The sequence below is a fragment of the Poecile atricapillus genome, chromosome 2, assembly GCF_030490865.1.
Source record: "Poecile atricapillus isolate bPoeAtr1 chromosome 2, bPoeAtr1.hap1, whole genome shotgun sequence".
In the NCBI taxonomy this organism is placed as follows: Eukaryota; Metazoa; Chordata; class Aves; order Passeriformes; family Paridae; genus Poecile; species Poecile atricapillus.
The window spans coordinates 54,860,947-54,882,077 of NC_081250.1; the positions used below are offsets into that span (position 1 = coordinate 54,860,947).

Below are 21,131 nucleotides of genomic sequence, written 5' to 3' on the forward strand. Positions count from 1 at the left end.
CATTCAGGAAATGAAGAAGAAAATACAGCTCTGCATGAAGAACAAAGCAGGGCATCCAGTATCACTGCAAATTCAGTGCATATTCTTTTTATGCAACTGAAATTCCTCTCCTACACAGTATTGTCAGAAGGTCTTGGTGGTGGATGATACCCACAGGCTAAGAAACCCTGGAGGAAAACTGCATCTGTTTTTGTAGTCTGACATCTTTCATGCTTTCCTCAAGACAATAACACGCTGAAAGGCTCTAATGAGTTGCTGGTAGAATATGAAGATTACTACTGAAAAACTGGGTGGATAAAAGGGGTTGTTTTGTGGGTCAGTTCCTCTGCCACAGAAGCTGATGGAAGATACATGGCTGTGCTGTGCTCTTTGTCTACTGAGCATAGTTTGGTGCAGTAAGTTCTTAGAGAAGGTTTAAGCTTGCTGAGCTGCACTTGGACTTGCGGGAGACCCTGTGTGTCTTCCACTGCTAAGCAGGGATGATGATACCCAAATGATGATAAAATTAGGTGGTTTTCAGTTAGCACTTGATACACTGCCATACAAATATCAATATTAAGCTAGTGTAGATGCAAATTAGCTGATGAAAATGGAAGTATCTCTAGATGCACCTATAAATGTGGCAGCAGGGAGCATGGATAGATATCTGATTATCAGATATCAAGCTACTGAGCTCTTCCTAGCAGAGGGAAAATAATTTATGGTGTGAGGAAAGGTGGGCAGTGCTGGATGGGTTGTTCTGCAGTAATCTGGGGGAAAGGGCAGATAATACCTGTCTCTGTCCAATCTTACCCATTCTCTGAGGATGCCTAGCAGCTTTAGACCTATGGAGGGAAGTGGTCACAGTATGTTCCCCAGAACTACATTCAGGCTTAGTTCTGATTACCCTTGCATGAGCTTTGAGTATTTGTGTCATATTTTAATCCACTTTTGCTTGGTTCCATAGTATACACTGGAGCAAATTATTTCAGGATCATCCCCTTCTACTAAACATAACTCGATGAAGAAAGCTTCATGGTCTGTGCAGACCAGGATCTCCCCTTCTGTGTCTTTTCAGTCATATTGTCAACTCTATAGGAAGGCAAAAAATTAAATTACCTATCTGAGGCACATTGTTTTGTCAAACTGTGGAGAAAAATGCCTCATGTAAATTGGATGATTTGGAATAACGAAAGTGGGAGGGAAGGTGGAGAGAGAAGGAATGAGAAATTGGTCATTTATCTGGAGCTCTTCTCATGAGTGCTGACAGAGAATGTGGAAGAATACATACTAATGAAGCCAGAAAGGTGGTTTTATTTAAAAAAAAAATAAAAATAAATGTAAAAGAAGTTCCCATTTTTCCAAAAGGAAGCATTTTTGTCCTGCACTAGAACAAAGCAATGCTCTGAAGCCTATTGCTTCTCTTAAGCACTAATTAAACAGTCTTGTCTTCAGTAACATGCATTTGCTGGCTGGCATGACCTTTCCAGTTGATCCATTTTGCTGCTGAGGAGTTCTGGTCCATCGTCTGTTGTCAGCTGCTCTGGCTGAGTCACAGGAGTGCAGAGAGAGGCAGAGAGAAACAATGCAAGAGACAGACAATTTAAGAGCAATTCAAGAGGAAGAGTGTAGGCATTAAATAGAAGTTAAACAGTTTTAATTAGGTTTGTTCTTGGTGTTTTGTTGCTAATTCAAAATTATGGTGTCCTTACTATTTTGGGAAAAATACCAGTGTTGATTTTAAAAATGACTGAAATGGAGTGACTGCATTTGGTTCCGAAAGGTTTCTATTTCAGGGAGGGTTTTCCAAGACTTGCAAAGACTTTTGAAGATTATGATTAAGGACAAATATGTTCAAAGCTCAGGAAAAGTACATTGAATTGCAAAAAATTAAAACATGTCATTTCCCAGTAGCAGTTCTACAGTAATTTGCTTTATGAGTGACAGTTTCCTTTAAAAGTAGAATTGTAAAATATTAATAGATACTGCTTCATTGGGAATCTTTTATCAAGTTTAGTTGCTTCCAGTTTTGACTGACAGTCCTCAATTCAGTTTTTCTGTGCTAAGTTTTCTGTCACATCCAGTTAATCCAGAAAAGTTATGGCATGGATTCTTCATTATAGGAACAGCACAGTAAATTTTCTGGCAGGATGTTAATTTAAATTGTGCAGAGAATGGTCCAGGGGATAGGGTACTACTTGCCTATCAGGGCATTTTGGATTCAGTTACTTGCTGCTTTACAGTCTGCCTGACTAAGATTGCCAAAACTTCATTAAAAGAGCTCGTCAGAATTGCTGCCTTGGGTCTCATTACATATTTTTGATTTGGCCCTTCAGATCTCCAATGCCGCAGAACAAATTAAGTTTTTATTAGTAGCTCTCAACAGCTGATCCTTTTTGGAGAGGGGATAAAATGTCTGGTAATTAAAGGGACAGGATGACCATGTGTGCCAACAGAAGAAAAGTTAACGATGGGGTAAACAGTTTATGCATTAATTTTTCTACACAGAAAGAGTTGTTTTTCTGTTTCTATAGCATCCCCAAAGGCAGCTGGAAATCCAAAGGATAGTCTGAAGGATATAATGCATTAACCACTGGATTATTTCTTTTTCAAATAATACTTCCCCTCTCACCACACCAATTTCTCACATTCAAGTAAAGATGGCATGAGGACATCATAATAAAGCAAATGCTTATGAAATGTTGTTATTTCCCTTTCTTCTTTTCCTACATGTGAGACATAACACTTGGAGATCAGCTTTTATATTTTCACTGCACTTACCAGTTTGGGAAGAGCTTCTCAGTGCTTTGGGTCTGATGCCTGCCTGGACTCTGATGTTCTCTCATTAAAGCAGTCAGACACTCAGCTAAGTACTGTGGTTTTCAGAGCAGTATATAAGCATATGTGAAGCTGCCTCCTGATAAGCTCTTTGCAGACACTGAGTGAGTACAGGAGAGGCCAGGGAGCAGCCTGCAACCAGACATATCTAATTAGGGTTCAATCATGCTGTAGGTACTATTCACAGTGCCGAAATGGTGGAACATGTAGTTTGGGAGAACAATACAGTGGTTAGATACAGAAGAGTGGTCAGCTGTGTCAGGATTCTGAGTGTGAAGCTAAGTGCAGGTGAAAAATGGGAGCATAAGGCCATTAAAAATATATGGCTCTCTACAAGAGAGAACTGATGTAGAGTAGTGTCTTTCTGTTGAAGTCTCCAGAAGCAGATTTTTCTCTCTGGAACCAGGGTGTTAACTTCCTAATGTTATTCCAGTCATCCTTTTTACTAGGGTTTCCTGCCCTAAAAATTATACAGTTTATGCTATCATGCCTCTCTTCTCAAACTCCATTATCCACAAAATCCCAACTTCCAGATAATCAGAAAAGTAAAATGCTACTAAACTGACTAGTACGCAATAATCAAATTATTCAGGAAAGCTCAAGCTTTGGGAAATAAGAGAAGTTCTCCTTACTTTCACCTTTCCAACCAAAATTGTGCTTTTAGTTAATAGGAAAACAGTTCTTACTTGAAAATATGCATATGTATATATTAAATCATTCTGCAAAGATGCCCAAAGGTGGGCTGATGGGATTCTTACCAGAGAATATTGCCAGGGAAGTATTAAGATAATGGAAAAGGCTGACACATTCCTGACTTTGAAGTGCAAGATTATACTAATGTCTGAAAGCAAATTATAAATACAACTGCTGGCAGAAATTCTGCACTTTTTAACAGTACAAATAGAGAAGTCATCTGTGTACTGACTTATGGTTGGACATAAAGCTTTTATGAATAACAGTATATCTTTGCTCTACAAAAACCAAAAAAAATTTCTCTGGGTGGCTCTGTGCATGCATATATCACTACAATATGAAATATTTTTATTTTTCTGTTGGTATTTGGTTTTTTCTATTTAAGACCCTCTACAGCCTCCTCAAACTTACTATAAAATTGAAGACCACATAGCAAAGGCTTGGCAACTTTAAAAAAAAAAAAGGGGGATTAATCATTTATTTCAAGATTAAATAACACTGCAATTTTAATAGGGATAAGGCTGTAAGAGGTTTCTGTGGCAACAATACTGTCAGCAACTGCCCTGTCCTGGCATATGGGCACATTTGGGGCTTATGACTGACTGTAAGCAATACTAGGTTAGAGTAGAAAAGAAAAAAACAAAAAAAAAGAGTGATATGAATTTTGCATGTAACTCAGCATTCTTTTATTAAAAAAGTAACATGCAACCATTTCAGCTGAAACTTTAAGGGATTTTGGCGTGACAGTTGTGTGTATGTGAAGGCAGATAGCTGGAGCCCAAGTATGTGAGGTTTCATGGCTTCTGACTGCCAAAGCAGGCACTCCAATATACCGTGCCCCCAAGTATGCTTGCATAACTTCTCTGCACCCTTACAGCTCTGTAGAAAAATCAGACCTAGCTGTGTCAAAACTTATTAACAAAATTGATTTCCATAACGAGGCTTTGACTTGTTTTTGCTTATCAGAGTGTCTTTAGAAATAGCCATGTCTGCAGAGAGTCAAACCTGAACAGCTAAAAAAGCGCTTCCAAGTATTCCAAACCAAACCTGAATTTTAGCGATTTTGACCTTTTCTAGAAAAGAACCTGGTGCTGGTAACAAGTACTGTTTAGGAGGAGCTTGTTACTAGTCAGTGAATTCAATTTTTGAACACCTAAATGGGTGTCAGATTTGGAAAACCACTGATGTCTAATTTTTTTTATGTCAGGCACCTGCTGCATGTACCACTGGATATGGACCTAAAGTGAGGTGATTCTGCAAAAAAAAAAAACAAACAACAAAACAAACTTTGTGACACACATCTTTTGAACAGCCCCTTTTAATGAGCTGCAGTCCAACATGACTGAAGAAGTATTTTATTAAGTTTATATTGATGCACTGGTGAATTACAGGAGCAGCAGCAGGTGATAACAGAAACAGTTTGAGTTACAGGTGGGAGAAATTTGAGCTTGGTGGAAACTGCAAGGTTGCTTACTAAACAATTCTTCAAAGCTGCTGCTGTTATAAGAATACTGGTATTCTTAGTAAAAGTATGTAAAATTGTCCTTAAGAGTTCCAATGTGATGATGATGACATATGTAAAGGATTTGTTTTAGCATATCTATTTCAGATTATACGTGGCAGTATCTTTCTGCTTGATAGTATATACTAGGTCATTTAGCCATTCATTTCATTGCATCCCATACATGGCATGCTTCCATTAGCTTCATTAATGCCAATTTTTCTGCAGCCATTGCCTCAGCATGAGTAAGGTGATGACCATATTTCCTTTTTATACAGGAGAGTGTCGAGGCAGGAGATAAGGAGACAACTGGAGTTGCTGAGAAGGAAGGCGAGGTACATATGAATAGGGGCGAGTATGGTTGTGCTTTAATATTTTCAACCATTGCAAAAAAATGTCATTTTCATGTCACCAATGGGCAGGCCTATACAATGCAACTGTGACCTAGCTGTGGTATCTAAGTCTAACACTGCACAGATATATCTGCATCCATGGCATATGTTCTAACAGATCACCTCTCATTCAATGCAGGATTTATCTTAGAAACTGCCCGTTGCAGCAGTATAGAGTCATAAATATTTCAGGGCAGCAAACAAAGCAGCTCCACGGCTAAAGGAGGTATAATGCTGTTTCTATTGACATTTGGAAATACACTGCATAGATTCCCAGTAGCTTTTACAATTTCTGTGTATTTGTTTGCCTAGCCTTTCTGTAAATTTCTTTATTAAAAACCCTATGATTAATCATTTATTTTTCCTAGCAAAATATGCCCTGAGCTAAAACAGATATTTGGAAATAATCATGTTATGAGTTGGTTTGCTAAAGCACAGTCTGGCATCATTAGATGCAGTTAAAATCAAATTACAGAGCAAATTAAAAACTCAGTGACATACTTTAGGCTGTGCATATGCGGACTTGAATGACTGCATACAGCCTATATTTCTTCAGTACTTACTCTGAATCCTTGTGTACTAAAGTGAAACTCCAATGTGTTCAAACATGCACAGAGGGTAGCACAAGAGGAATAGCGGCATATTAAATTCAGGGATGGATCTAGGGACTGGGAAATAACTCCTAGCTATTAATCACTCATGATTTGTATCTCAAGGTGCTAGCAACCTGCTCTTTTGTTGTTACTCATTTTGGTGCCATAATATCTACAAAAAGGTAATGGACTGGTTTCAGAACATGCTAAGTTCAGCTGTCCAGTCTTAGGTTCATAATCCTGCTCTATAACAGCATTAGGTATGCTAGAGCCAAGGATATATCTGTGGCTGTATGGCATACCAGTGTCATTTGGAAGTGAATTTGGGTCTCACTGGTGCTGTATTCCTCACCAGCACTGCCACATCCACGTGGAAGCCAGTGGAATTACACAGGAAGAAAGTGCAAAATGGGAGTGGTAGATCAAGCCCAGCTTGGTGTGGACATAGTGCAAAAGAGTGTTTTGTTGTTCCTCTAGCATTGCCTTGTCACTCCCAACAAGTCTGGTTCAAAAAGAAATATGCAAAAAATGCCTCACAGTTGTGCTAGCACCAAGGCTAAGTCTTTGAAATCTTCTCCTTTTATTCTAATACTACTTGTTCACTCTCTTATCTGAGAGTGAATTTGCTTGTGTTCTGTTTAAAACAGTTTTACTGTATGCAGAAGAGCTGCCATAAGAGATGAGGCTATTTGCTAAGCCAATATTTGACTGTTAATGGAGTGTGGTCCCTTTGATACTCCCTAAGTTGTGTAACAAATTCTTCAGTACTATGTCAGAATTTTTCAAGACTTTTCAACTGATGCATTCCCTAAAGCTTGATGACTGGTCTCTCTTGACGTTAGCTAGCTTAGCTGTGATTATAACCAGCTGTCATAAAAATTACCCATTCCTGTTCTAAATCCAGACATGGGGCAAGAACTTCTGGAAGACAAGTGTATCTGAGGGAGCTCCTCTGGCAGACCCCAGCAGCAGGCTTCTACTTCTAACCCCTTCTACTCTTCCTGGGCTCATTATTGCTACTGCTGGATCTGTGGCATTGTGTTGAGCTGACAGCAGTGCTAATGAGAGTACAACTGTGTGGATCAGCTGCATCCTGGCTAAAGAAGAATTCACGTCTGTGCAATTAAAACAGTCGAGTGGCTCTATCACTCCCCTGATTATTCTGGATGATTCTTTCTTTCTCCCCTGTCTGCTTGGTGTAATGGGACAGCTGTCCAAATTTCCGTAGTACTGCTAAAGATAGCTAATTTGGAATACTATTAGACTGCCTAATGTTATTAATTGCCTATATAAAAGAGTTTTTTAGGATTGTTTTTCAGTATGAAGTAAAGTAATACAAGTCACTGTATCTGCAAGGATGTGGTTCAACATAGCTGGATATGAATCCAGCCTCCTGCCTTTTTTATTTCTCTTCTGTACTAATCAGATATTTGAGGCTCATAGTGAGGTTCATTCTGTGCTACCTCACATGCCTTTTTTTACTTTTTTTAATCATCTAGCTTTTATTGGTTTTGTACTCTTAAGACACAGAAAAAAATGATTGTGCCATTTTGAGCTGTGGCATACATTTAGTGACTCATGACTACAGGCTGTGTCACCCTTTCACTGTGAGGCATTTGTGAGCCAATTAATCTAAATTAGTATACTCCTCCATAGTAAAATAAAATGATCTATGCAAATCAAATAAATAGAAAAGTTGTTGATCTTAATTAGAATAGATAGCAAGATCAATTTCTGCAGCATGCTCTTAGAAATGCATGGTGTAAAATCAATCTGATTTGCACTCTATTCCCACTCTTTTCTACTAGCCTCTTCCAGGAGTTTAACATTCATCATTTATTTGTATGTCTTCTTGGATCAAGACTGCTAAAATTGGTAATACTATGAGTGGCAGAATTGCATGCCTTATAGGAGAAAATGTCAACATCTGACCTTATCTGTTGATGTTATTTCCTCTTCCAATAGAGCATCCTTCAGCAGCAGCAGTTTCAATTTAAATTAAAGTTCCCCAGTGATTTCTGTAAATCCATATAATATTTTCTGTCTTCATGGATTCCAGGAGGACTTCTTTATCACATCAATTAATAGCAGCAAATAGGAGTAGTGGTTAATATTTAACGTTGCTAAAAAACAATGCCTGAAGAGTGCCCTTGAACAGTTGCTGAGTTCAGGTAGTAGAGTTAGCCTTATCCATGTGGGAAAGATCAAACCGAGGGAACAAAGAGTATCTGACTGTTCACTGGAGATGAGAGAGCAGGCTAACAATGTCAAGGCTAACTGTGCCTCGAAAAGAGTTTTCCTTCAGTGTTTTTTCTTTATCTTTGAGTCATTTGCTGTAAGGTAAAAATTCCATCTTGGAGTTAATTAGATTAAAACAATGAGTTTTGTCATTTACCTTAACAGTCCAAACCTTAAGATTAACCCATTTTAAGTATATATCCAGTATGCTACCATAAGCAGTATATAGCAATGCAAATGTTAGGGGGATGCATTAATTACGAGTGTCTTGGTTTAAGACAGTTTAAAAGGAGAACACTCTGGAAAGAGTTATGTCCCTTTATCAGTTCAACCAATCCCTTTCTGCCACTGAGAAATGAATGCGAGTAGATATAAGTGAAAAAATAACAGTTTGCTTATATATGAAACAGCAACAGGCAAAAGCCAACAATAAATAACTGCTAGTTACAGAATAGCTAAATCTTATGAACCTATGAGAACAGAGATCCAAAATGCCAGCAAATGCCCTTTCCTGAGATAGCGCCCGACAGGGGCGACTGTGTGAGAAAGACAAAGGGACAAGATGGGATCTGATCCCTTACAGGAGCTCGTGGAGCAATTCCAGTGGCAGACGAGGACCCAACACCCCCTCTGGGGTCAGTGCCCTCCTCACAGCAGGAGACAGCAGGGCAGGCAGGGCCAGGCAAAGCAGCGAAACCCATGGCTGCAGCAACCCATGCCAGAGCCAGGGCTGCTCCAGTGTTGTCAGTGATACCTCGACTGCAGACAGGCACCTGCAGGATTCATCCCAAGGCAGCTCAAAGACTCCAACTTCAGTCTCTCCAAGACTACAAGGAAGAAGACAAAAATAATAAAAGAGAAAAAAAGGGAGAAAGCCTCTCCTTAAGCAAAGACCAAGCAGCCAGCAAAGCAAAAACCACACAGCAAAAGGGGACAAGCTGCCTGCTATAGCAGACTTTAATAATGCCCATGATAGCATCCTGCCCCAGTTTTTTCAGCTCCAGGGTCTTAAAGAGACAGTAACAATTTGGGGAACAGAGAGACAGGGAGTACAACAACCTTCGGAGTTAACCCTCAACAAGAAGTAACAGTTTGTGCTTCAAGAAAGATTAAACATTGATCTAGTAGTCAGCAGGTACTGTTCTATGCACCTTTCAAACATTGGAATAAACCATGCATTATCTTCTCAACACAGACTGATCAGAAATTATTCAGTCACAGCCAGACTGAATAGGATTTTATGTATTTTTTATACTGACATAACTGCAGATATGGAAGTTAAATTTTTTCTGATATTTATCCAGATATAGAATATATTTACTTCTCCTGACATGGCCTGATTTGTAAGTCTCTCTGTTAGAAAGAAATGTATAATTAAGAGTACAAGATTTTTGAAGCCAGGCAAGGTCTGTGGTAAGGTAGGTAACTAGCTAGAGAAGGCCTGAAGCCTCTTCCCAAAAACAGATTCCATTAGCAGGGTCCTGTGGACCCCTGGACAGTTTGCAAGCTCCTTCTCCTCCTCTGCAGAAACCAGTGGTAAATTTCTTCCACAATACAGGTGGAAGACAGGGGAAGGAAAACAGCTTTGACAAACAGTTACTCCACTCACCTTATTATGCTAAATGTTGCCTGGTGAGGTTTCATAAATGTCTCTCTCCCACCTGTTAATCATCTTCTCTGAATAACCTTGTCCCCAGTGCTATTCTTCTCCATAAATCAAGAGAAACACCAGTGAACTCAAGACCGTAGGTCAGTGTCACACAGGGAGGTCACAGAGCAGAGGCTGGTCCATGTTCTCTCCAACAAGTACCTGTAACTCATATCCTGAAAGGTCCCTCCCTTCTGTTGTTTTTAGGTGGTACCTGTCGGTGAGAGGACTGCGGCATCAGAAGACAGTGCGGCTGTGGCAGCAGGAGCTGCCACCACTGAGCAAGAGGATGTTGCTGAAGGTGACAAACCTCAGGGAGAAGAAAAAGAGGCTGATGTGTCTCAGGTAACTCATGTCAGTGCATGGGAGGGTGTGTATGGGGAGTCAGGACAGATTCAGCAGCCCAAGAGAGGCAAGGCTACTGCAGCTTTGTGCCCCCAGGCTCAACCAGTAGCAAGGTTGATGTTCTCTTGGGATGGTCCTAGGATGGTCTCTTGCAGGGTATCCTTTCTTCTCAGTCCTTAGTTAGGGTTGTGCCTGCCTTTTTGTCTCTGTACTCCCCTAGGCTTGTGGGGATGGGACTTGATGGCCCTATAATGGCACCTATGATGGCCCTGTGAGCAGCATGGACAGCTTTTGTCTGGGTTGTTCCCCACTCTTGTCTCTCTGTGCTCCTCTGTGGTGATAATATTTACCACATAGCATAACAGGGCTTTCTGGGAGATAAATAAGCAGAGAAACAATTGGATTTTTCTTACATCCTGGCACCACATCCTATCAATAGCACTACTTTGTTTCCTGTAAGTCATGGCAGTCAAGCCATGTGTCTGTATCTGGCCTGCTGCCTTTTCCTCTGCAAGCTCTGGGGAGCTGGCAAATACCTGCTAAAGCAGACCCTGTAGCTGGGCAGCCACCTGATTTCATTGCATATTCTATTTCATCTGTGCTCCAGGATAAGATGGTCTGGAAGAAAGTCAGTGAACATGGTTTTTTTTCAGGTTGGGTGCTCCAACAAGTTTTGTTAAATGCTTTTTTTACTGGGATGCATTATTGGTCAGACGCTACTTAGATTTTTTGCTTTCTCTGCTCCCAGTTACATTGTTGCAAAGCAGGAAAGATACCTTCGGTCAAATAAATAGGTCATATTTCCTTCTTTCATCACCTTCTATCACTATAATCTATCACTATTATCAATTTCCAAATAAAAACAGTACAGTGACTACTGGAGCTACTGGCTTCACTCAAACCTGCTGAAACTAAAGAGCAGAGTGAAGGAGAAAGGTCTGGTAATTTCCAGGAACACTGAAAATTAAGCCAAATCTACCTACAGAGAATTTTTATTATTAAGTGCAATAATGTGTAAAGTAGATTTAGGAGGACTAAAGGGAGCAGCGATAACAGGGAGGGGATTATTCCTTGGCATTCTTGTTCTAATACTGTTTTCTGTCTTAAGAATCTGTGGTAGAGAAAAAGAGAAATTCTCACCCCCATAAATGTCCAATGCAATACGCAAACAATAGTGTTTTCCTGCTTGAAATAAAGTACTAAATAGTTTTGCAGTTCTTTTCTGAGGGAGGTTTGTTTTTTGGGTTTTTTTCCCCAGGAAAAGGTCAGCAGCATCCCTTCAGTAGTAATAGAGCCAGCCTCAAACAACGAGGGAGAGGGAGAAGAACACGAAGCCATCGTGAATGAGTCCAAAGATGCCACAATAGAGATGGATGCTCAGATCACTGGCGCTTCTCTCAGTGAAACTTCCCAAGCTGGAACCGATCAGAAGCCTGCTGAAGAAATCCAGGCTGTACTTTCTCAGGATCAACCTGCTCCAGCAGAAGATGCAGCTTCAGCAATGCCACCTGGTTTTCTCTATAAGGTCTGCTTCTCCATTCTTTTAGAAATCCCTAGCTTCTGTGGATGTGTCTTGTCTACACAGGTAGTGTCATGATTTCTTGAGGGAAAGGATTCTGTGCACACACAAATTCACGCCACTACAACTGTAATATAGTGCTGTTGCTTCATAAATAAAGTCGGAGGAGATACATTTTCTGCATGTCTGTTGCTGTGCATATCCTTATGTAGCTGTAAGATTCCCTGAAATATGAGAACCCTTGAATTTCACCAAATGACTGCTGAAAATTAATATATTGAATAAAACTGCACTGCCACATAGTTAATCAGGAATATTGTTCATATATGCTAATGATATATCTGATATGCTAACAATATATTTGATCTCTAAGGTCCCTTGCAAACCCAAACCATTCTGTGATTCTATGATCATTAAAAAATGGCTTTTTTTCTGGCCTGAAAATCTGTAGTGGAAGTACTGATTCTGTTGAAACCCATGGCTACAATTAATTGTAATGAAGCCAAAATGTCCATCAGTAACTTTAGTAATAATATAAACTATTAATTTATAAACTATTTAGTAATAATATAAACTAGTAAATAAGATAAATATTATAGTTTATATTCAAATAAATATATAAATTTATAATTTATATAATAAATATATAAATTTATATATAGTTACATATATAAAACTTCTCTTTTTTCAAACAGAAAAGTTTAATGAGGCATAAGAGAAATTCTTTCCTTGGCTGGTGAAACCCCCAGGGTTTCCTGGTTCACAAGGTTCTTTGAAAATACTTTCCATTTAGAATCACTGAGCAGCAGAAAAGCTCCTTGAGGATGGGTGAACTTTACATGCTTCCTACCATAATTTGCATAGTTCAGACTAATTAGTCCCCTAGCACTCTCTAAGTATGCCATTTTTTTTTTGGTCTGTTCTCACTGCTCAATATTTTCTGCAGACTTTGTGGATAATAGTAGGGTAAAGTTAAACAGTATAATGCAACTCAAACATGCTGACACAGTTCATCTTTTGCTTTCCATCGCATTCTCTTGGGTCAGACATAGAAAAGGAGAAGCAAAATATAAGCTTGCAATCTGGTTCTCAGTGCCACTTTCTTTCATAATTGCAGAGTTATCGTGGAACTGTCTGTGCTCTGAGTAAATTAGGCCATCTCTCTTTTAAGGAGATAGAACTATATATTTAAAATGGTCTGTCCACAATGACATGTTGATCTTGCCAATGTTTGAATGCTCACCCCTTTGAACGGCAGATATTTTTGACATACCTGGTGAGAGTTCCTTCCAGGACAATCATTGAGCAGGGTTCCCATTACTCACCTCTTTGATCACCATGTTGCAATGGGTACTATATGACTGACTCAAATTTTTATAGATGTTCACAAGAAGAGTAGTGCAAGAAGAGTAATGTTGTGACCACAACAAAAGAATGAGAGAATAAAGTTCTTGAGAATCTTGCTCAATTTTATTTGTAAAATCCTGCCAGCCCTCTCATGGATCTCGTAGTGATAATGGATAATTGAAGGAAGTTCCCTACATGGGAGAAATGACAGTGGCAGGCCTTGTCCAAGAGGCAGGACTTGTGAGATGTTGAAGCATCGTCTGTCCCTGAGATCTTGTAATCTTGGAAAAGGATCTTAAGTTTCTTCTGATAGTCTCAAGAAAGGACACTATCCTTAAGCTGTCCCTGCTTCTAAGGAACTTCATAAAATCTGACGTGAATCAATGCCTTTATTATCAATCTATGCCAGATCAAAAGAGATGATTCTGTTCTTGTGAGATTCCACCTGGAGTGCTGCATACAGTTTTGGTGTCCCCACCATAAGAAGGACATGGAATTGTTGGAACAAATCCAGAGGAGGGCCACAAAGTTGATAAGAGGACTGAAATAGCTCTGCTGCAAACACAGACAGGCTGAGAAAGTTGGGGCTGTTCAGCCTGGAGAAGAGAAGGTTCCATGCAGACTTGTGACTTCCAGTATCTCAAGGGGACCTACAGGGAAGCTGGAGAGGGACTCTTCATCAGGAACTGTAGTTCCTTGTAGGACAAGGAGTAATGGGTACAAACTGAAAGAGGAGGAATTTGGATTAGGTATTAGGAAGAAATTTTTACTGTGAGGGTGGTGAGACACTGGAACAGGTTTCCCAGGGAGGTCGTGGATGCCTCAGCCCTGTCACTGTTCAAAAGCCAGGAAGGATAAGGCCTTCAACAACCTGGTGTAGGGGAAAGTGTCCCTGCTCATGGCAGGGGAGGTTGGCACTAGATGATCTTTAAGGTCCATTACAACCAGTTATCATTCTATGATAATTTGAATGTCTTTAACCATATGTTTGCATAAAGATGAATTTTTTTCAGTTCACATTTAGCAGATAATTTTGTTGAGAAAATGTCTTTGTTTAGATCACATCTATATGTGTGATGTTATTTTCTTTAGGTTGAAGTTCTACATGATTTTGAGGCAGCCAACAGTGATGAGCTTAATTTAAAACGAGGAGATATTGTGCTAGTGATTCCTTCTGAGACCACAGCTGATCAGGTAAAAACGTGCAATTGTTGCTTTTGTTGATGATTTTCTTTGTCTCAACTTTTTTTCTTACAGATTATAGTTAATGGGAATGTATATTCAAAACTACATTACTGTAAGAAAACACAAATATTTTACTTATGCCTTTGTTTGTAGTTTCATTTGAGACTAAAAAGCACAGTTGACTACACCTGAAGTCACGCTACTAGCAGGATCTGACCTCAGCATAATTTTTAGGGGGCTTTTTGTGCTACATTTTAGTGGATTTTATACTGACAGACAGGTACACACATTTCATGCAGAGGACGACCTACAAACTCTGTTACATTGTTCTGTATCATCTCGTCTTAACATTCCAGTAGAATTGATTACATGCTCCCTAAATATTCAGTTTTTATGTGTGATTTGTAGAAGTAATGCAAATTCACTCACAGAGAACACTGAGAATGCTGTGGTGTCCTATAGCCTAAAGGTATAGAGGTCCTGCTCTGTCATAGGTGCCTCTGATAACTTTGCCCCTCGGAAGCCTGAACCTGAATTGAACAACATTTCATTTGTTCTAACATTGCATTTCAGGTGAATGTTTAAACAATTGTATTCCATATGTTAAACTGAATTGCAGTGAAGTACGTTGATTTTGGCTGCTGCTTTAAAAGAGAAGACTGTACTGTGCACTATTAGCACCAGCCACCCCATGGACATCTCTTAGTGCCTGTAGTGTTGGTAGGAGGTCTCCCAGTTGATCTGGGGATTGCTGAGTGGGGGACTGGATCCTGCCTGATCAGGTAGCTAAGAGCTCTGCTCTGAGCGAAGACTATCTCTTAAAATAAACCTAAATACTAATGCCCTAAGCACATATGAGTCCTGAGAATTTGAAATTGTTTTGCTGATTGATGCTGTTCAAAGATAGGTAATTATCAGTCCTCTCTGCTGTGCTTTCTTTTAATTCAAGAAATGAATATTTGGCTTTTGTGAGTGGGGTTTTTTTACTTATTTCAGAACAAAATAATTATCCTACACCAGGTACATAGCTCTTTTTGTTGGAATGAAATCTATTATCCCTGCTCAAACTATGCTGTCTTACCTCATGGACAGCTCAACTGATTTCATTGTCAGTGTTTGCAGAATAAGTTACTACCCTAAGGATTGCAAAATATGCTCTCTGATTTCAGTCTGGATTTGCTAGGATATTAGGTGTTAAATACATGATAATGCTTGGTGAGTCCATGAAGTATAATTCTTCTTCTGGTGTGCATTGAAATTTCCATTAGCATTAATTGAAGTAAATTGTGTGCAGTGATGGAGAAAATCTCTAAAAAACCTTTATGTATTCATATTTCTTTTCATACATTTATTGCACATTACCTATTTCCCCTTCATGTTTGACATCACCATAAAGCTCAATACTTTTGTCTTTTGCCAAGTACTTTGTTGAATTCTATAGAGGCTTATCTTTGTTATTCTTTATTATCCTTCAGAATTGACCTGTGTAAAGCTGTAATTCAAATACACCTGGTAACATCAACCTCCATTTGAAGCAAACCAATCCCACCCAGTGGTTTTTTTCCATTAGACTTGTGTTGAAATTATTATCCAGTGAAACTGTGTATTCCTTTGTACAGTTCATGCTGCCTATGCTGAAGAGCTGCAGTTCCTCTATCTCTTAGATATTCCACATACTTAAAAAACATATCCCCACTTAAACTTACCCAGCCAATGATAAGCTGGATCTGCTTTAATGATGCTCATTTGGGGGCAGACAGCCCCCACCAGCACATGCAGCCAGCCTACAATCATGACTTGGTGGTGTATGTGATCATCTGTTCAAGCTATTCTATTTCCATGCACCCTGTCTGTGCAATAATAATACGGCAACTTTAGAAGTTCTGTTTGCCATGGCTTTGCTCCAGTTCCTTTTCTTTAAAGGGAAAGGATACAGAGTTTCTTAGTGAGATGAGAGTAGATTGGTCATTTTTAAAAATACCAAAATTATTTTATTCCAGGTTTTATTCATTTATCACAATTCAGAGAGCCCAGTACTTTCCAATAAGAAATCTCTCTCCTGTTTGCTTGGACTGCTGGTGATTTGCTGATATTTTGCTTGTCAAGTCCTGGTTTAGGTTTCCGAGAGTTTTTTTGAAAAATAATTACGTATTTTCTAGAGGTAGTAACTCCTGAGACTGCAAGAACTGTTCTTTCTTCTGACTGTTGATACATGAATGAGAGAAAAAATATCTCAGCAGAAAAAATTAGGATTCAGAACTGTTCCTTCCCCACCTAGAACATTAAGTTCAGTCAGGAGTTAGATGGGCTAAAGGCTGTATCATGTGCTTGCAGTCACTTGGTCTTACAAAATTGTGGTCTGGCAGAACAGAGAGAACAGTCTGTGCATGATTAGAGGCTGCTTTTTAACCAAAACACCAAATATTTTAGCCACGTTATTCTGAAACATCTTCAGGTCTGAAGCTCATAGTGAGGAATGGAGAGACCATTGGATTGGATTTTTTTGATTTAAGAGACTCTGTCTTTTTCTTTGCAGGAGGCTGGCTGGTTGACTGGCATTAAGGAATCCGAGTGGCTTCAGTACAGAGATGCAAATAGTTACAAAGGACTTTTCCCAGAGAACTTCACACGCCATCTGGAGTAGTTCTCCCAGGCAGACAAACATAGTATGAAGCTCAGTCAGTAGGTTTTTAACCTCTTTGAAACACAGGAGCCCATCTTTTTGTAGTTTAAGCTGTTAATGGTTTACAGACTGGTGCCAGACAAAGCTTGTTGAAACATATCAAATGAGCATGAATGCAAACGGTTAAGCTGTAATTTCTGAAGCAGTACATGGGAAAAAAAGTCAGATAAAAATGAAATGTCCTTATTTGTTCACAAGTATGTGGCGACAGGTTTGTTTGTGCTTCGTCAGAGCTATGGTGATCCTGTATTTGATCCTTTCCCATGAATTCTGAAATTAGCTTCCTCAATACCAAAACCTTAACTTCTCTGCACTAAGTGTATTGTATTCCGTTGCACTGCAGAAGATTTAATTAATTATCCTGTAGCTATGAGGTCAAACTATTATAAGTTTCATGTGTTTAAAAGATAGTTAACTACTGCAACGTTTTTCAGTGTTCTTTTTGGACATGCATAATATATATACACAAGAACTTATATGTGTATATATAAGTGCATATGGCTATATATGCATTTTCACAACTTCATTGTAGTTCTTTGGCTGTGTAGTAACATCCAGGACATGCATTGCTCTTTCACTGTCTGGCATTACAGGAAACAGTTTTGTTCAAAGCAAAACTAGCTGCTCCATTGCCAAAACATGATACGATATCTGTGGTTGTAATGTGAAATTTTCATTCTTAGATGATGAATAACATCATGTTCAAAGCCGCTAACCTTTGAGAAGGCATGGCTCAGTCTCCTCTTCCAGCTGCAGTAGTTACAATGAGATAACCTGGAGGAGGGAGTTGTTATGATGCTAATCTATACTTTTTTATTTAATTGGCTGAATACATTTTCAAAAAGAAACAGAACTAATATCTGAGAATAAATAAACACAATATATTTTCACTATATGTATTTATGCAGTGTACCTTCACAGAACCTTTTAAAGTAAGATATATAATGTATCCTGTATCAAAAAGTCATCTGTAACTTATGTTTTCCAGTGCTGTGTCATTAAAAATAAACCTTTGGTCCAAAGAAGCTGTTTCTTCTGTGGTGCTTTTGAAGTTTTATAGGAAGTCCATATAATTTATGCATTGTATTATATAATCAAATCTTATTTGAATACCTCTTTTTCCAAAAGATTGCAGCATAACAGGTGCAACATCTAAATTCTTGTTCTCAACCCTAGTTGTGGCCAGAGTTCCAAAAGGTCTGAAACCCAGCTCAGCATGTCTCTCTGCTGCTCTTCCTGTTCCTGACTCTGGCTGCCAGCTAATATCTGTCCACTGAGGAAGGGAGTTTGTCTGTATTTAACCACCACTCAGCAGAAGATCTCTTACTTATTAGTAATTTTTCACTTGTCCACTTTTTTCATGTGGAAAGGAAGTTCTCCACAAATCTGCTCCACTGTGTTTGCTGAGGCATGGAAGCTGCAAATATTTAGGAACATCTATATTTTCCTAGGAATTAGTGACTTTGGTGGGTGCTTGGCATCCAGCCAGCCTCCACTACACAAGGTCCTGCAACATTCTCGGAGTGGCTAAAATCTGACAGACCTGTTGTGGTTCTGTAACTCCTAAGGTGTCATAGGGATATACACAAAAGTGGAAGTTGTCCATAGTCTTTGGCAGAGATTCAGAACCCTGCATTTCAAGTCTGAAAGATGTTCAACATGAGAGTCTGTGCAAATGCTGAGGATCTTTAGGCATCTCCTAACCCAAGAAAGAATATCACACTACTCTCCACCTAAAACAAACTCATGCAAATTTGAAAGGCAGATGTTAAACAGTTTAGCTTAAAAATCTCTGAGTAGGAATTTTTGGCATCCATCCATGCCTATGGATTACACAGCTGCCCACAAAGGCCTTCTGAGAGTTTTACTCCTTCATACCAGCAGGGGGTGGTAGATGCAAGAATTTACATTTGCCAAATTAACTCTCATTTGGCTCATCTTCAACTATGAGTTTGTTTCATTAATATCTCTCATTATCTGAAGTTGGCTAATGTCTGCAGCCACACACAGCAAATTCAGTGCCATACCAGAAAAAAAGTCAGTTTTATGCATGCTAACTGCCTACTTCAATCTGCAGGCAAAAAAAAGATAGAAAACCACTTTATCAAGCTGCAGCTCAAGTCATTAGAGCAACATGTCCTTGTATCTCATACATGTTAAAACATGATGTATACCAGACATGGTGAATCTGCTCCAAATCATAAGTTATTCAGCTGGTTCAATTCAAAATGACCATGTTGATTTAAGAGGAAAAATAATTTTACATGCTACTTTGCTTAAAATAATTTTATAGTCTACCTGTAGTTAAGCAAATAGCTAAATTATTAATTTCAGGAAAATATTTTAAAAAGTTATCTTTCAGGGTGACGGAACATGCCCTGCCATTGCAAAAGGTCCTAGGAATATTTAAAATATACTAAAGTGCCCCTAAGGGCTGCATTGCTCTGCATTTTATACAAAGGATGGAAAGATCAAGAGGGGACATACAAGCCAGCAGAGACCCCCCAAAAATACCCTTAGTGGCTGGTTCCTCTCTGGATGCTTGTGCAAGTCTTCTGCTCAGCAAAGCCTGTCATCATCCATAGCCCCATTGTGGCAGCTCCAAAACCATGTACCCCCATTTCTCCTTGCTCACAACCTCCATGCTGGAGCCTCAGTGCTACTGTCCTGACAGCCATCCCAGCCATCCTGGCCTCCTCAAGATAAGAAAGGCAGTGGTGCTGAGATTGGTAGGAAGATGGAAGTTTTTCTCAATCATGAGCTCTCTTCTTACAAGCGTGGGTTTTGGAGATGCATGGTTTTTTGGGTGTGGGGCAGGGGGAGAGGTTGACTGTTTTTTTCCTTTCTGTTTGAGATGTAACCAAAAGGAAATGGCTCATGCATCATTATTTAACATGTAGCTGGCACAGCCTCATTGGATAGTTTTCTGCCACTCAGATCTGCAGATCTGCTTCACCTCCTCTTGAGGCTGAACCTGACCCTGTGCCTGTAAGGAAGCCCTAAGAAGAGCAGTGACTATATGATTGCTGAGTACTTTCTTCCTGGCAGCATTTTTTTCTGGTAGTTCTACATGCCCTGCTCATCCTGCTCATTCACCAGTTGGAAAGGGGATGCTCTCTTATCTCAGCTTCTCAATTTTTTCTCTTTTACTGCCACAGGTGGCTCTGCACAAGACTTGCAGCAAACACCTATATCCATCACCAAGCCAGAAGGAAAAACAGAGCTAATAAACTGCCATGTCTCCAGTCCTGATTTACGCAACGTTTTTATTCACTGGTACCAAAAGAGGGTCAATGCACCTCCCAAGCATGTTGCCTACATGTCTTCCAGGTTTTTCCTTGGAAACCAGTCTGATGAGGGGAAGTTTGCTGTTGAGAAGGATCTCAGGAAATCTGTCTGCACTGTGACAGTGAGCAAAGTAAAGCTGCGAGACTCTGCCACCTACTACTGTGCTATTTGGGATGCAAAACAGTAGTAGGCCACAGGGGACCTGCACAAAGACATGCTCTACTTTCCAGATAAGAACCTGGAGTGTTTGACAATACACAGGAACACTGCCGCCCTACTTTTCCCAAAAGCTTTGAATCAGATTGCAGGCAGCCAGATACAAAAGATGCTGCTGAGCTTTGCAGATGCACACTAGAGCCAGTACCAGCAGACCTGTTATTTCACTTTGCCAATAAAAAGGGCATTTTTTGGGTCAGGATGGATTGCCTCTGAGTGGGTTTATAAGATGACAGGTTTGGCTAAAAGCAGGGTCCTGCTAAGAGCAGTAAAAATCTTTCTATTCCCACTACCCTTCAAGCCACATCTTTGGAATAAAACCCCAGTTCTGTCATTTATATGGCAGAATAGAAGGTTATAAGTTATATATATATAAAACCAATATATATATAGGTTATATATTTTAGCAAAATAAACTTGAAGCACCAGTTAAGACTGCAGATGCAATATACCCATTTTATACTTCTCTGTCACTTGAGAATCTGGTTTTATTTTCTCTTTGTTTTCTGCTGGAGCTGATCACATTTTCATTTAGGTTAAAACACAAGTGTCCTCACTGACTTCAGTGAGGCTTCTCATCCTATATAGCAAGACTGCAGCTATAGAACAGATGTTTTTATTTTTGCAAACAGAAAGACATTCCTTTGAGTAATTTCAGTGCTTTCT

At 39.4% G+C, this 21,131-nt stretch overlaps 1 protein-coding gene across 1 annotated transcript in view; it reads left to right on the forward strand.

Annotated features, from left to right (window-relative positions):
- The window catches only part of AMPH (amphiphysin), a 123,135-nt gene extending 105,149 nt beyond the window's left edge, over positions 1–17,986 (forward strand). Inside the window, exons 18-22 of the mRNA XM_058831922.1 lie at positions 5,290–5,346; positions 10,090–10,227; positions 11,486–11,752; positions 14,186–14,287; positions 16,815–17,986. Coding sequence (XP_058687905.1) covers positions 5,290–5,346; positions 10,090–10,227; positions 11,486–11,752; positions 14,186–14,287; positions 16,815–16,922 — 672 coding nt within the window. The 3' untranslated portion in view covers positions 16,923–17,986. The remainder of the gene's footprint in view (positions 1–5,289; positions 5,347–10,089; positions 10,228–11,485; positions 11,753–14,185; positions 14,288–16,814) is intronic.
- The last annotated feature ends 3,145 nt before the right edge of the window (positions 17,987–21,131 follow it).